The sequence below is a fragment of the Zootoca vivipara genome, chromosome 13, assembly GCF_963506605.1.
Source record: "Zootoca vivipara chromosome 13, rZooViv1.1, whole genome shotgun sequence".
Classification (NCBI taxonomy): Eukaryota; Metazoa; Chordata; class Lepidosauria; order Squamata; family Lacertidae; genus Zootoca; species Zootoca vivipara.
The window spans coordinates 52,869,421-52,882,403 of record NC_083288.1 but is presented as its reverse complement, the minus strand read 5'-3'; the positions used below and the strand labels follow the sequence as shown (position 1 = coordinate 52,882,403).

General features: G+C 52.7%; 1 protein-coding gene across 1 annotated transcript in view; it reads left to right on the top strand.

Moving 5' to 3' along the window:
• Window positions 1-10,881, top strand: part of CAMTA2 (calmodulin binding transcription activator 2) — a 46,967-nt gene extending 36,086 nt beyond the window's left edge. The window contains exons 17-22 of the mRNA XM_060281952.1: window positions 612-799; window positions 2,268-2,508; window positions 3,974-4,045; window positions 5,652-5,878; window positions 8,856-8,930; window positions 9,423-10,881. Of these exons, the coding sequence (XP_060137935.1) occupies window positions 612-799; window positions 2,268-2,508; window positions 3,974-4,045; window positions 5,652-5,878; window positions 8,856-8,930; window positions 9,423-9,489 (870 nt within the window). The 3' untranslated portion in view covers window positions 9,490-10,881. The remainder of the gene's footprint in view (window positions 1-611; window positions 800-2,267; window positions 2,509-3,973; window positions 4,046-5,651; window positions 5,879-8,855; window positions 8,931-9,422) is intronic.
• Window positions 10,882-12,983: the final 2,102 nt, after the last annotated feature.

Sequence of the window (12,983 nt, the reverse complement as noted above, 5' to 3'; positions counted from 1 at the left end):
GACCTCCGAGGGTCATCTAGTCCAACCCCCCCTGCGATATAGGAATTGCAGCCAAATGATTCCTAGCAGATGGCCATCCTGCTAAAAAAAACAACAACCCATGAAGAAGAGTCTGCCCCCTTCTGAGGTCATCCGTTTCACCATCGAACAGTCAACTGTGGCAGTGGTGGTGTAGTGGTTAGTGTCAGGCTAGGACCTGGGAGAAACCAGGGTTCAAATCCCCCTCTCTGCCACGAAGCTCACTTGGGTGACCTCGGGGGTCAATCACTGCTTCTCTCGGCTTACCTCGCAGGGTTGCTGTGGGGATTCACTGAGGACTAGGGAGAGACCAGGGTTCAAATCCCACCCCCCTATACACAACTCGGTGGCTGTGAAGCTCACTGGGCGCGGCCTTGGAGGCCAGGCACACTGCGTCTCTTAGGCTAACCTAGAATTGTAGAATTGGGATGGACCCCCCCCCCAAGCCCCTGCAGTGCAGGAATACGACCCTCACAGGGGATTAAATGAAGAAGGGGTGAATAATGCTCGTGGGATACGGATGCAGTAAATGTACCATAAAGGGGACCCTGGCGTCCTGGGGCCAACGTCCTCTTTCTCTTCCCCTGCCCCAGGTGGACATGATAACTTTGGCCAAGCAGATCATCGAGGCGACACCTGAGCGCATCAAGCAAGAGGACTTCAGCTCCTCCGAGGCGCCCCTCCGAGAGCGACCGGGGAACCTGGGGCTGAACGAGACCATGAGCTGGCTAGCCAGCTACCTGGAGAACGTGGACCAGCTACCCAACTTCTCCCAGCGAAGGTAAGCGGCTCCCTTCCTCCTAGGCGGGTGGGCAGGCTGGGCTTCCCCTCTCCCAGGCATTGCAGACCCCCACCTTCATGTGAGAAGTCAAAAGAACCAGAGAATTGTGGAGTTGAGCGGGGCCACCAAGGGTCCTCTAGTCCAACCCCCTGGAATGCAGGGATTGCAGCTGAAGAATCCCTGACCAATGGTCACCCAACCTCCGTTTTGAAACCTCCAGCGTCCTTCCAAGGGAGTCCGTTGCCCTGTCGAACCGCTTTTACCATCAGAAAGTCCTTCCTTAGCGTTCAGCTCTCCTGCCCTCCAACTTTCCTCATTCGATTCAGTACATCACTGCTAAGCATTTCCTTCTGGGCAAGTGCAACGTTTATTAGATGAAATAGACAAAACGGCAGTATTTTAAACACCTTTGGATTCATGTACAGTGGTACCTAGGTTTACGAACTTAACCCATTCCGGAAGTCCGTTCTTAAACCGAAACCGTACTTAAACTGAGGTGGGCTTTCCCTAAGGAGGCCTCCCGCCGCCGGTGCCTTTCCACCGTTCGGATTCTGTTCTTAGGCCAAGGTAATGTTTGCAAACCGCGACACTACTTCTGGTTTTGCGGAGTTCGTAAACCGAATAATTCGTAAACGGCTGTTCTCAAACCGAGGTACCACTGTATTGCAATTGGAGAAGCCTGAGCGAAAAAGAGAACCCTAAAGCAATCAATACAACCAACTAGCAGTGATACTAGTGATACTGCTAGTTGGTTGCATTGTAGAATAGAATGTCCCTATTTTCATTTGAGGAATGTGGGAGGCTACAGAATCTCCTTTCTTTTGCCATTTGAAGCCATGAGTTCAAGTCCTGCCCTCCTGAGCAGGAGAAAACAAGCTTGCTCCCTCTTCCATGCGACAGCCCTTGAGATATTTGAAGATGGCTATCCTATCCCCTCTCAGTCTCCTCTTCTCCAGGCTAAATATACCCAGCTCCTTCAACCATTCCTCACAAGGCTTGTTTCCCAGGCCCTTGATACTCTTGGTCGCCCTCCTCTGCCCACCTCCCAGCTTGTCAACATCCTTCTTAAATTGTGGTGCCCAGAACGGGACACAGTATTCCAAATGTGGTCTGACTAAGGCGGAATAGTGCAGAACTATGACTTCCCTTGATCAGGACACTCGATTTCTGAGAACAGCATTCGCCTTTTTTGCTGCTGCATCACACTATTGGCTCACGTTCAACTTGTGGTCTCTTCAGACCCCCAGTTCCCTTTCACGTGGGCTGCTGTTGAGCCAAGTGCCCCCCGCCCTGTATTTGTGCCCCTGGTTCTTCCTTCCAAAGTACAGAACCATCTGGGATTCATTTCATTCGTTTTGGTCCAGCTCTCCAGGCCGTCCAGGGTCCTCTGGAGTCCCGATTCTGCGTTCCGCGGTATCAGCTCGTTGCTCACCCTTCAACGCCGTCTCCCCCCCAATTTCTCTTCCAGGTCCCTGGCATCCTCCCCCTCCGGCCACTCCTGCCTGAGCCCCCTGCCCTCCCCGCTGGGGGAGCTGTCCTTTGACCGCCTCCCCCCGCCCCCCACAGCGGCCAGCTGGGCCGAGTTCCTCAACGCCTCCGCCAACGGGAAGATGGAGAGCGACTTTGCCTTGCTGACCTTGTCGGACCACGAGCAGCGCGAGCTCTACGAGGCGGCCAAAATCATCCAGACTGCCTTCCGCAAATACAAGGTAGGTCTTGTCCAGGGAGGTGCCTTGGTGGATAGGGACCTGCTTCTTCCTGGGTTTGCAGGTCAGTTTCTCTGCCCACCCCTCTTGGAGACTGGGCACTTGGGTGGGGCGGGTTCTTGGTTCTTCCTTCTCCCCATTTCTTCTTCACAACAACCCTGAGAGGCGGGCTAGGCTGACATATGGAGACTGGCCCCCCCAAGGTCCCATCCAGCGAGCTTTGTGGCTGAGTGGGTGGTGGGATTCGAACCCAGATCATAGTGGTTTCTTAATTGCAATTATTTGTATGGTTTTAATAGACTTTACACACACACACTCTGCAGTTTTAATTCTATGAATGTTGAATTGTTTTCTAATTCCTATTTTCCTATGTTTTAAGCTGTTCTCATTTTAATCTGTAAAAGCCGCCTTGAGTTCCTGCCAGGGGAAAAAGGCAGAGTATGAATGAATAACTATATAATAGAAGTAGTAATAATAATAGTCTGACACTCACCAACCGCTGTACCATGCTGCCTCTCGTTCCTCTAGCACAGTATTTGGTGGCTCTCGCAGAACGGGTCAGATTTCACAGTTGGAAAGTCTCCAGGGTGCAGCAAAGATTCATAGTCCAAGACGTTGTTGTTGTTTGTTTGGTTGTTGTAAAATTTGCATACCGCCCTTCACTCGTAGATCTCAGGGCTGTTCACAACATAAAAATACAAGATAAAATAACAAATGACCAATAACCCCTCTCCTACAAACACATCTAAAACATAGCTGCCAAGTTTTCCCTTTTCTCACGAGGAAGCCTATTCAGCATAAGGGAAAATCCCTTTAAAAAAGGGATAACTTGGCAGCTATGATCTAAAAGACCAGAGAATGTTAATCAGGGAAAGGACTGGCTATAGAGAAATGGGAGCCACTGCAGAAAAGGCCCCGTTCTCATGACCACTTGTGAAGTGGTCTTCACTTGTGAAGAAGGGCCTCACATGATCACAGAATCATGGAGTTGGAAAGCTAGGAAGGCCATTAAAAAAGATAACTGAGGTGGAGAGAAGCGTGCTGGTTAAGCCCCTGAGGTTTACAAACTCCTCTTCCGCCTCTCTTGAAATGAGCAGCCTGGAGGGTATTGCCAGTTGCCTCTCCCAGTGACAAAACTTGCTGGCTCTGCCCACCTTTGGCTCTGGCGCCCCCTAATGTTGGCCTCCGGGACCTCCGCCGCCCTACCTGTCCCAGCCCCCACCTGGAACCTTTGCTTTCCCTTGTGCTCCTCCAAGGGGCCCTGCGCTGGGCAGGCATAGGCAAACTCGGCCCTCCAAATGTTCCAAGACTTCAATTCCCATCATCCCTGACCACTGTTCCTGTTAGCTAGGGATGATGGGAGTTGTAGTCCGAAAACATCTGGAGGGCTGAGTTTGCCTATGCCTGGCATTAGGGGGGTCTCACCTGGCCTGTCTTTCTCTCTCCCCCCTCCCTCGGTTTCTGGCAGGGTCGCCGACTGAAGGAGCAGCAGGAGATGGCTGCCGCCGTCATCCAGCGGTGCTACCGGAAGTACAAGCAGGTAAGGTCCAGCCAGGAGGGAGAAGTGGCCGGGGGGAGGGGGATTGCTCTGAGGCAACTGCGGAACTGCAGAATCGGAAGGGACCCCCAGGAGTCATCTAGCCTGACCCGCCGCTGGGCTCTTTCTCCCTGGGTGGCGCCGGCACACCCATGCCACCCCCTCCTCGCCTCGGGGGAAGTGGCCATCCCATGCTAGCAGCTCGCCGACCCACGAACTAACCTGCTCTTGTTATTTCTCTCTGTCTTGCAAGCTAACCTGGATTGCTCTGAAGGTAAAACAGGACAGGAGGGGGCCGTGTGTGTGTGTGTGTGTGTGTGTGTGTGTGTAGCAGGGGAGAGCCTGCCCCTGCTTTGGAGGGGAGGGGGATAGGTGCCCTTCATTCCACTGGGGAGCCCAGCGAAACCTTTTCCAAGTGACTGATCTGTTGCATTTATGCAGGTGAAACTCGGAAAATTAGAATATCGTCGAAAAGTGCATTTATTTTAGTAATGCGACTTATTATTTTTTCTATTTCTTTTAATTTTTACTAATGCTTTCTTTTGGAAATTCCACAGTAATAAAACAAATAGTTACAACAGTACAAAAAATAAACATTGCTACTGTATTACATTTCATTAATTACATTCCATTGACCCGCCCAAAGACAAATAATTACAATTACAACAAATCAAGGCTTGACATATCTTGCTTTGCATGTCAAGCATCTATCCCATATATTGGTTTCACCTTTTAAGTTGCGTTACTGAAATAAATGCACTTTTCAACGATATTCTAATTTTCCGAGTTTCACCTGTATGCCACCTGTATGTTCTCATCCCTCCCCCCCCTCCTCGTTTAATCCACACAACAACCCTGCGGGGTAGGCTGGGCCGAGAGGTAGTTGCTGGCCCAAGATCGCCCCATGGGAGCCTCTCTCCCAGGTCCTCCCTGCTCTCCCAGGTCCTCACAGGACAGGTGCAGGCAGTTCGGGGGGGGGGATGGACGGCCTTGCTGCACCCAAGGAGAAGCACCCAGGGAGAAGCTCCTCTCCATGGTTCGTGGAGGGGGACGGGCAGAGCGGTTTGTGCTGAATTCTTGAGCGGCAGGGACCCCCAAGGGACATCTAGTCCAACCCCCTGCAATGCGGGAATCGCAAAAGAAGAATCCCTGGCAGGTGGCCACCCGACCGCTGTTAGAAACCACTAAGCAATTTACTCCCTTGTGGGCTCAATTCCATGTGGCTGGATCCTAGAATTACAGTGGTACCTCGGTTCCGGAAGTCTGTTCATAAACTGAAGCGTTCATAAACTGAAGCGAACTTCCCCATTGAAAGTAATGGAAAGTGAATTAATCCGTTCCATATGGGTCCACGGCGTTCGTAAACCGAAACTTCGTAAACCGAGGTGTTCATAAACCGAGGTTCCACTGTATAGAGTCGAGAGGGACCCAAAGGTCATCTAGCCCAACCCGCTGCAATGGTTGAAAAGGTGCTGATTTGGGTGAGGTGCTGGTGGTTGGTGGGGAGGTATCCGGCACGGCTGGGGCGTTTCGGGTTTACAGGGGTGTCAGATTGGAGACAGGGCTCCCTCAATAACCGCTTCCTCCCTCCCTTCCTCCCTCCGGTCAGTACGCTCTGTATAAGAAGATGACTCAAGCGGCCATCTTGATCCAGAGCAAGTTCCGCAGCTACTACGAGCAGAAGAAATTCCAGCAGAGCCGCCGCGCCGCGGTCCTGATCCAGCAGTACTACCGCAGCTACAAGGAGTACGAGAAGCTGAAGCAGGGGAGGCGGGCCTCTGCCGCCATGCAGCAGAAGATTAAGTGGGTGCCCGGACGCCTGGGTCCCCCAGAAAGGTGGGCAGTGGTGGAGGGGGGGAGAGAGAGCACCTGCGTTGGCTGCCTCCATTCAAAATAGCAGGGTTGTTTGTATAACTAATGTCTGTAGCATTGCATTGCAGGACTCCTAGCGCTCGGAGGTGGCGTAACTAGGCCTACTCATTTCCCTACTCGTATTGAAATACTGCCCCTCAATGAGGACAAACGTAGATTCATAAAAACGTTTCGGGGTATGCGCACCCCTGCGTCCCCCCCAGGAAAAAACCACTGACTATGCACAAGGCAGTTACACTGCCCAAGAAACAACAAAACACGCAGCAAAGGCCGTACACCTTATAACAATCAGATCCAATACTTTAAAAGCCATTTAAAAAACATACGTTTAAAAGCAACAGCTGGCATCCAATAAAGTAAGGCACAATAATCCATCAGAATATAATAGCCCACAACAAAATTAACTCTCGGAATATCCGCAAATGATAATCGGACAGATTCTCACTCTTGGCAATTGCAATAATAAAACAATTGCTAAACTCTCTTTATTTTGCTGGCACCTCTCTGTCTCGGGCGGCGATGTGCACCTTATAATCTGTCAAAATAACAGTGGGTCACAATGCATAAAATATCACAGTCCGTACAAAACCATTTAAAAGCCTCAAATTGAGAAATATCCTTGGGAGGGGCAGTTGCTGGGCTGGACTTGTCTACGGCTGGGAGGCCCCTCTCCCCCTCCTGTCCTCCTCCTCCTTGGATATGCCCCATCCTCTTTTGATTTGGCGGCCCTCGCTGCCTCCTGTGGGAGGGAGTTCCACAGTCGAACCCTGCACTGCAGGAAGGGCCACCGCAGCCCACCCTCCTCTGCCGTGGCCCCCACCTGACCTCTCACGTCCCCCTGCATCCTTGCAGCAGCCGGCCTCTCCGGCTGGCTCCCTGCCAGAACCAAGTGTGATATTATCTGCCCCGGCTGAGAGGGAGTAGTAATTTTAGATGCTGTGAGGTCATTCCTCTCCTTCCCTCCCACCCTCTCTGGGCTTGACCGTGCGGCCTTTTCCCCGCTGCTCTCTAGGGACTGGAAACTTGGCTAGTCTTCTGCCTCTTGGGGGAGGACCAAACCACCCCTCCTCTGAGCCTGTGGGATGAATGGCTCGTGACTGCCCTTTCCTGCCAGCTGACCGAAGGCCAAGCAGGGGATCTGTCCTAGTCTTACATTTCTATTCTATTTATTTACTAGCTGGCCTGGCCACGCGTTGCTGTGGGTTTTTGTGTTAAATGGACCCTTTTCTGTTAAACTGACCTTCAGAGTCTCCCTTCAGAGACCCCTCACCTGCCCTGTCCCAACCCTGACTCCCCTACTGTAAGTTTCAAAAATAAGACTCCCCCACCTGCATGTGTTCCTGAAAATGTCCCCACCTCCCACTGCTTTCGCTGACTCAGGCTCCTACTTTCCCCCCATGGCTATGTGTTCCCCCCTCCCTTTGTTGTGCCTCATCCCTGTGCCCCCCACCCATGTGAAAGGCCCTCTTCTGTTTGTTTTTCCCTGTGGCCTACTGAATGGCCTACTCAGTTTTCCCTGCTTGGCAATGCTGCGGCCTATTGAAAAAGCTGGGCCTTGTTGCTGCAAAAGGACTGTTTTCAGTTGGTTGCTGTGGAATTTTGTGATGTCATCTGGCAGCGCAGCTTCAGAGGCAGCAGGGTGCGATCTGCCTTTCTATTGGATGCTGCTGGAGTTTTCAGGGCTTCTGGTGGTGACGTCTAATTTGGGCGCCACTTTTTTCTGTTTAATCATTATTTTAGGTGTGAAAGGTGTGGGGTTTTTTGGGGGGGAATTATGGCAGATCCCTCCCTGATGGGCATGGAATGTTGTGGCCAAATTTGTTACATTACGGTTCAGCAGTTACGGAGAAAGGCTGTGACCTCCGCGCGCGAAATGCCTACTTTTTATATATATAGATTATCTTGCTGGTAGTTTGTTTTTAATTTCTATTCTGCCCTTAATAATCCACACACCCACACACCCCCGGCAAACACATTTTAAAGGCCATAGAATGTTAATCTGCCCAAAGGTCTGGTTGTAGAGTAACATTTCATATGCCACCTAAAGATATGTAAGGAAGGCGCCAGGCGGGCCTCCCTGGGGAGGGCATCCCACAAATGGAGAGCCACCGCAGAAAAGGCCCCGTTCTCGTGTTGCCGGCCTCCAGACCTCTCGTGAAGGGGGCACACAAAGAAAGGCATCGGGTGGTGATTGCAGAATCTGATGGGTCAGTTCATATGGGGAAAGGAAAGTTTCCCCTAATGCTTAGCCAGAATCTCCTGCCTCTTCCATGTCATGTCTCCTCTCAGTCATACGCACCTCCTTCAACCGTTCCTCATCAGGCTCGGCTTCCAGACCCTTCATCATCTTGGTCGCCCTCCTCTGCCTACCTTCCAGCCCAGGGGTCAGCAACCTAAGGCCCGTGGCCCACGGGGGTCATTTAACCAGCCCACGAGCCGCCCCTGAACCGAGCCGCCTGCTCAGCAAGTCCCTGCGCACTGCGCTAAACCGGCACAGCGTGGCGCAGGGATTTGCTTCCGCAGTGCCGGAAATCGCATCTGCGCAGATGTCTGAAATTGTGTCTGCGCAGACACAGACACCGGAAATCGCGCACGATCCAGCCCATGGAGGGATCTCCAGTGGAGTAAACTTTGCCGACCCCTGTTCCAGCCTGTGTCCATCTCTTTCTTCAACTGGGGTGCCCAGAACCGGACACAGGACTCCCGGTGGGGAGAAGAAGAGCGCAGTAATATGACTTCCCTTGATCTCCGAGTGTGTTAGCTGCCTTCGCTTTTGTTGCTGCTGCATCACACAGTGGGCTCACGGTCAGCCTGGGGTCCAGCGAGACGGCTGGGTCCCCTTTTCATATGCACTGTTGCTGAGTACATGTTTGCTCCCTTGAACCCCAGGACCCCTCCCAATGCACGGCTCTCTCTTTCTCTCTCCCCCCCCCCCAAACAGAGGAACGTTCCTAACCAAGAAGCAAGACCAGGCAGCTCGGAAGATAATGCGGTTCCTGCGACGTTGCCGACACAGGTGAGGTGGAAGGATGGGAGCAGAGGAGAGCTAGCATGGAGGTGGCAGGCTTAGGGGGCTTAAGAGTCTTTGGGTGGACTGTCCTGCTCTTCTTTAAACACAGCAGTGCAGTAGTAATTTTTAATTTTTTTTAATGTGATACAAGATTCTGCAAAATGCGGTGTTGTCAAACAGGATCTGGTGGCAATAGCATTTCTCCTGTTTGCAGAGAAATAATAGAATTGTGTTTCACAATTTCCTGAGTTGTTAAAAGGCTTTATAGACTAACAGCGACACCTCGAACTCGGCTCTGAAGCAAATTGGCTGCCAGAGCAGATCTCTGAGCAGCAATGGTGTCGTATGCTGACAGGGCCACCCTCCCAGCATCCGGATCAGCCGTGTGGGAAGAATGGTGGGAGTCGGAAGGGACCCCGAGGGTCATCTAGCCCAACCCGCTGCCATGCGGAGGAACTCTTCTCACGCTTGCCCTCCCCCCTCCATCTCTCCTTGCAGGATGAAGGAGCTCAAGCAGCGAGAGGAGCTGGAGGGGCCCTCACAGAAGCGTGGCCTGGCCACTTAGCCCCCCCACCCTGAGCCCGACGGCCTGAGAAGGAGAGTCTTAAGCCCAGGCGAAGAAGGAGCAGCTGGGGCAGGACTGTGCAATAGAGACTGGCTGAGTGGGGGGGGACACAAACTCCTTCTCCCTCCCTTGCCCCTTTGGGAGCACTGAGGCCCCAGCAGTGCCTCTCCCCCCACCCTCCGCCCCCCCCACGCTTCGCCTTACACCGGTGCCAAGTCTTCGCCCCGCTTCCCTCCCCCCTCTTACCCCCACGTGTGGGGCAGGGGCAGATTAGCCAAGGTTTGGTTTGGGGGGAGGCGCAGGCGGCTGAACCCTCCTCCTCCAAGCCCTGAGTGCGCAGGCCTGGGCGCCACTCAGCTCAGTATTGCCTGCACTGGCCGGCAGCGTCACCTTCAGGGTTCCAGACAGCCCTGCTTGGAGTTGCCAGATTGGACCCGGGACCTTCTGCACGCGAAGCAAGGTGCTGCAGCCGCCCTCCTCCAGGTCAAAGCATTGGCCCATCCAGCTCAGTATAGCCTACACTGACCGGCAACAGCGGCTCTCGGGGATTTCAGGCTCCTCACTCGGGAGTTGCTGCCAGGAGCCGAACCTGGCTCCTTCTGCATGCAAGGCAGTTGCTCTGCCAATGAGCCACGAGGGCACTTCCCATTGGCCCAGCTAGTTCAGTATTGCCTGCACTGACTGGCAGCAGCAGCAGCGGCTCTCCCACAAGCCAGAGAGGGAATCCCTCCCAGCCCTTCCCGGAGGTGCTGTTGGGGATTGAACCTTCTGCATGCCAAGCAGCTGTTCTACCCACTGAGCTCCGATGCCCCTTCGCCTCTCCAAGGGGCCGCATGTCCCCTGCTTACAGAGGGTCCTTATGGAAGAAGCCCCCCACTTCTTACTCTCACTCCCACCCTCTCTCCTGCAATGCACTTTTGAATCTCCCCCCTCCCCCTCAAAAAAAGCCGGCCCACTTTCTCCTGTGTACATCTTCCTTCTTCACAAGTGTACATATCTAGCCTCTCCGGGGCCGAGCTGGTGGATCTCACGGGGTCCCTCTCTACTTCCTTCCCTCCCTCCCCACCCCCGCAGCCCCCTCACCCTCTATCTCCAACCCCCACCCCACCCCTTGGCCTCCCCTCCTGTAAATATTTGTAACATATGGACAAAAAAAGAAGAAATCTATACTTCAGAATCTATTTAAAATGTGAAGGCAGCATCTTTGCTTCGAGGGGGGAGGGGGGAGGGAGGGAGGTGCATGGGTTTTAATTTCAGAGCCACGCCCACCGCCATCGTGTATTTAAGCCCCGCCCACCCTATCGCTTCCCCCTCCCCCTTCCACCTGTCATTTCTACAGTTTTTTGCATGAGTTTTCATTTGTTTGTACAAATTTACATTAAACCGCCAAAAAAAAAAGTGTGTGTGAGTGAGTGAGTGTAATTAATTGGAAATCCTTGTCCCATATGAGGATCGAACCTGCTACTTTGCCGTTATCAACACCAACTGATCTGGGGGGGAAGGAGCTTGTCCTGCAGCAATGCTGGGCTCGATTTATTACACTCAGGGGCACAGCTCTGCCTAGTTTTAGCACCAGGGTTGCAAATCGGACCTTCCAGAGCTGCCTCTGAGCATATGCCGAGTGAGTTTTTGTCATTGCGGAATTGCAAAGTGGGAAGGGACCCCGCAGCGCAGGAATCACAGCTGTGATATTTTGGGTTCTTTTTATTCTCTCACACACAGGATGAGCATAATATGACTCTCAAACATGGGTAGGCAACGTAAGGCCCGTGGGCCGGATGCGGCCCAATCGCCTTCTCAATCCAGCCCGCAGACGGTCCAGGAATCAGCGTGTTTTTACATGAGAAGAATGTGTCCTTTTATTAAAATGCATCTCTGGGTTATTCGTGGGGCACAGGAATTTGTTCATTCTTATTTTTCAAGATATAGTCCGGCCCGCCACAAGGTCTGAGGGACAGTGGACCGGCCCCCTGCTGAAAAAGTTTGCTGCCCCCTGCTCTAAAACCTGCACCTGGCCCAGGTAGCAACAAGGGGGGTCACCTTCCTTGCCTATCTACAAAAGGCAACAGCTGAGCTGATAAGCCTCACTTCTCAGCCTGCCAATGCAAATCCTGCATCTTTTGATCTTAAAGAGATCTCTGAAAGGCCATTGAGCCCATCCCAGTCTCATTACAGCCTCATTCATTCACACAATGTTATCATCCTGCAGAAGGGAAATGCGTTTGGGACTCCAGGCAGTGGGCGTGAACCTCCCAAGAGGCTGCCTGGGTCCTGAGGCTCAGGGCAGGAGTGCCAACGTGGCCCCAGGGCTGTGGGTGCCCCAGGGCCGTGGGTGCCCCTGAAATTTGTGGGGGATTTTGTGGGTGTTCGGGAGTTGGCAACTATGGTGCAATGGCCTGTCTTGGCCAGCATCCTGGTTTTGCAGTGGCCAGACAGATGCCCCCAAGGGAACCTCAAATTGCAAGGGCCCAGAAACAACAGCAGGAACTCTCCCTCCTTGTGATTCCCAGCCACTGGTTTGCAGAAGACAGAGGAAGACGGAGGGAAAAAATAGTGCTTTTGGGGGGATAAGGGTAGAACTTGTGGACTTCCCAGGATGGTAGGTCTGTACCTGCAGGGACATCAAGTCGAACCCCCTGCAATGCAGGAAGCCCGTGAATCCCAATGAAGTTGCATGTTGGGCAGAGAAAATAAAAGGTCAAAAGGTAAAGGACCTCTGGTCGATTAAGTCCAGTCAAAGGCAACTATGGGGTTGCGACGTTCATCTCACTTCAAGCTGAGGGAGCCGGCCTTTGTCCACGGACAGCTTTCTGGGTCATGCAGCCAGCAGGACTAAATCGCTTTTGGCGCAATGGAACACCGTGACGAGTGCCGGAGCACACAGAAGCGCTGTTTACCTTCCCGCCAGAGCGGTACCTATTTATCTACTTGCACTGGGATGCTTTCGAACTGCTAGGTTGGCAGGGGCAGGGACCGAGCAACAGGAGCTCACCTCGCGGGGATTCGAACCGGGGAAGCCCAAGAGGCTCAGTGGTTTAGACCACAGCGCCACCCACATCCCTTGCAGAGAAAATAAAAGTCCTCCTTGATGCGGTCCAGAGTTAAACTATGGAACTCCCTCCCACCAGAGGCAGGGGGACACACCCACCTAGATGAAAACAGATGAGACAGACTCACAATGCTGGCCTGGACGGGTCCCCTTTGGCCTGATCCAGCTGCCGGCCTCTTCTGATCTTCTTAGGTAGAACATAGCCATTGAGACTAGTAGGGTTTGTCTGATCCTCTTTTAAAGCCATCCGCCAGGGGTGTCAGGATTCCATTAGCAACTTGGAGAGGGTGTCTTCCACATATCGTATCTCTGAAATAGAAACAGCTAAAACATGGGAGAGGGGAAGTAACAATTAAAAATAATAATAATCTAACACTAGTATTGTTGTTGTTTAGTCGTTTAGTCGTGTCCGACTCTCCGTGACCCCATGGACCAGAGCTCGCCA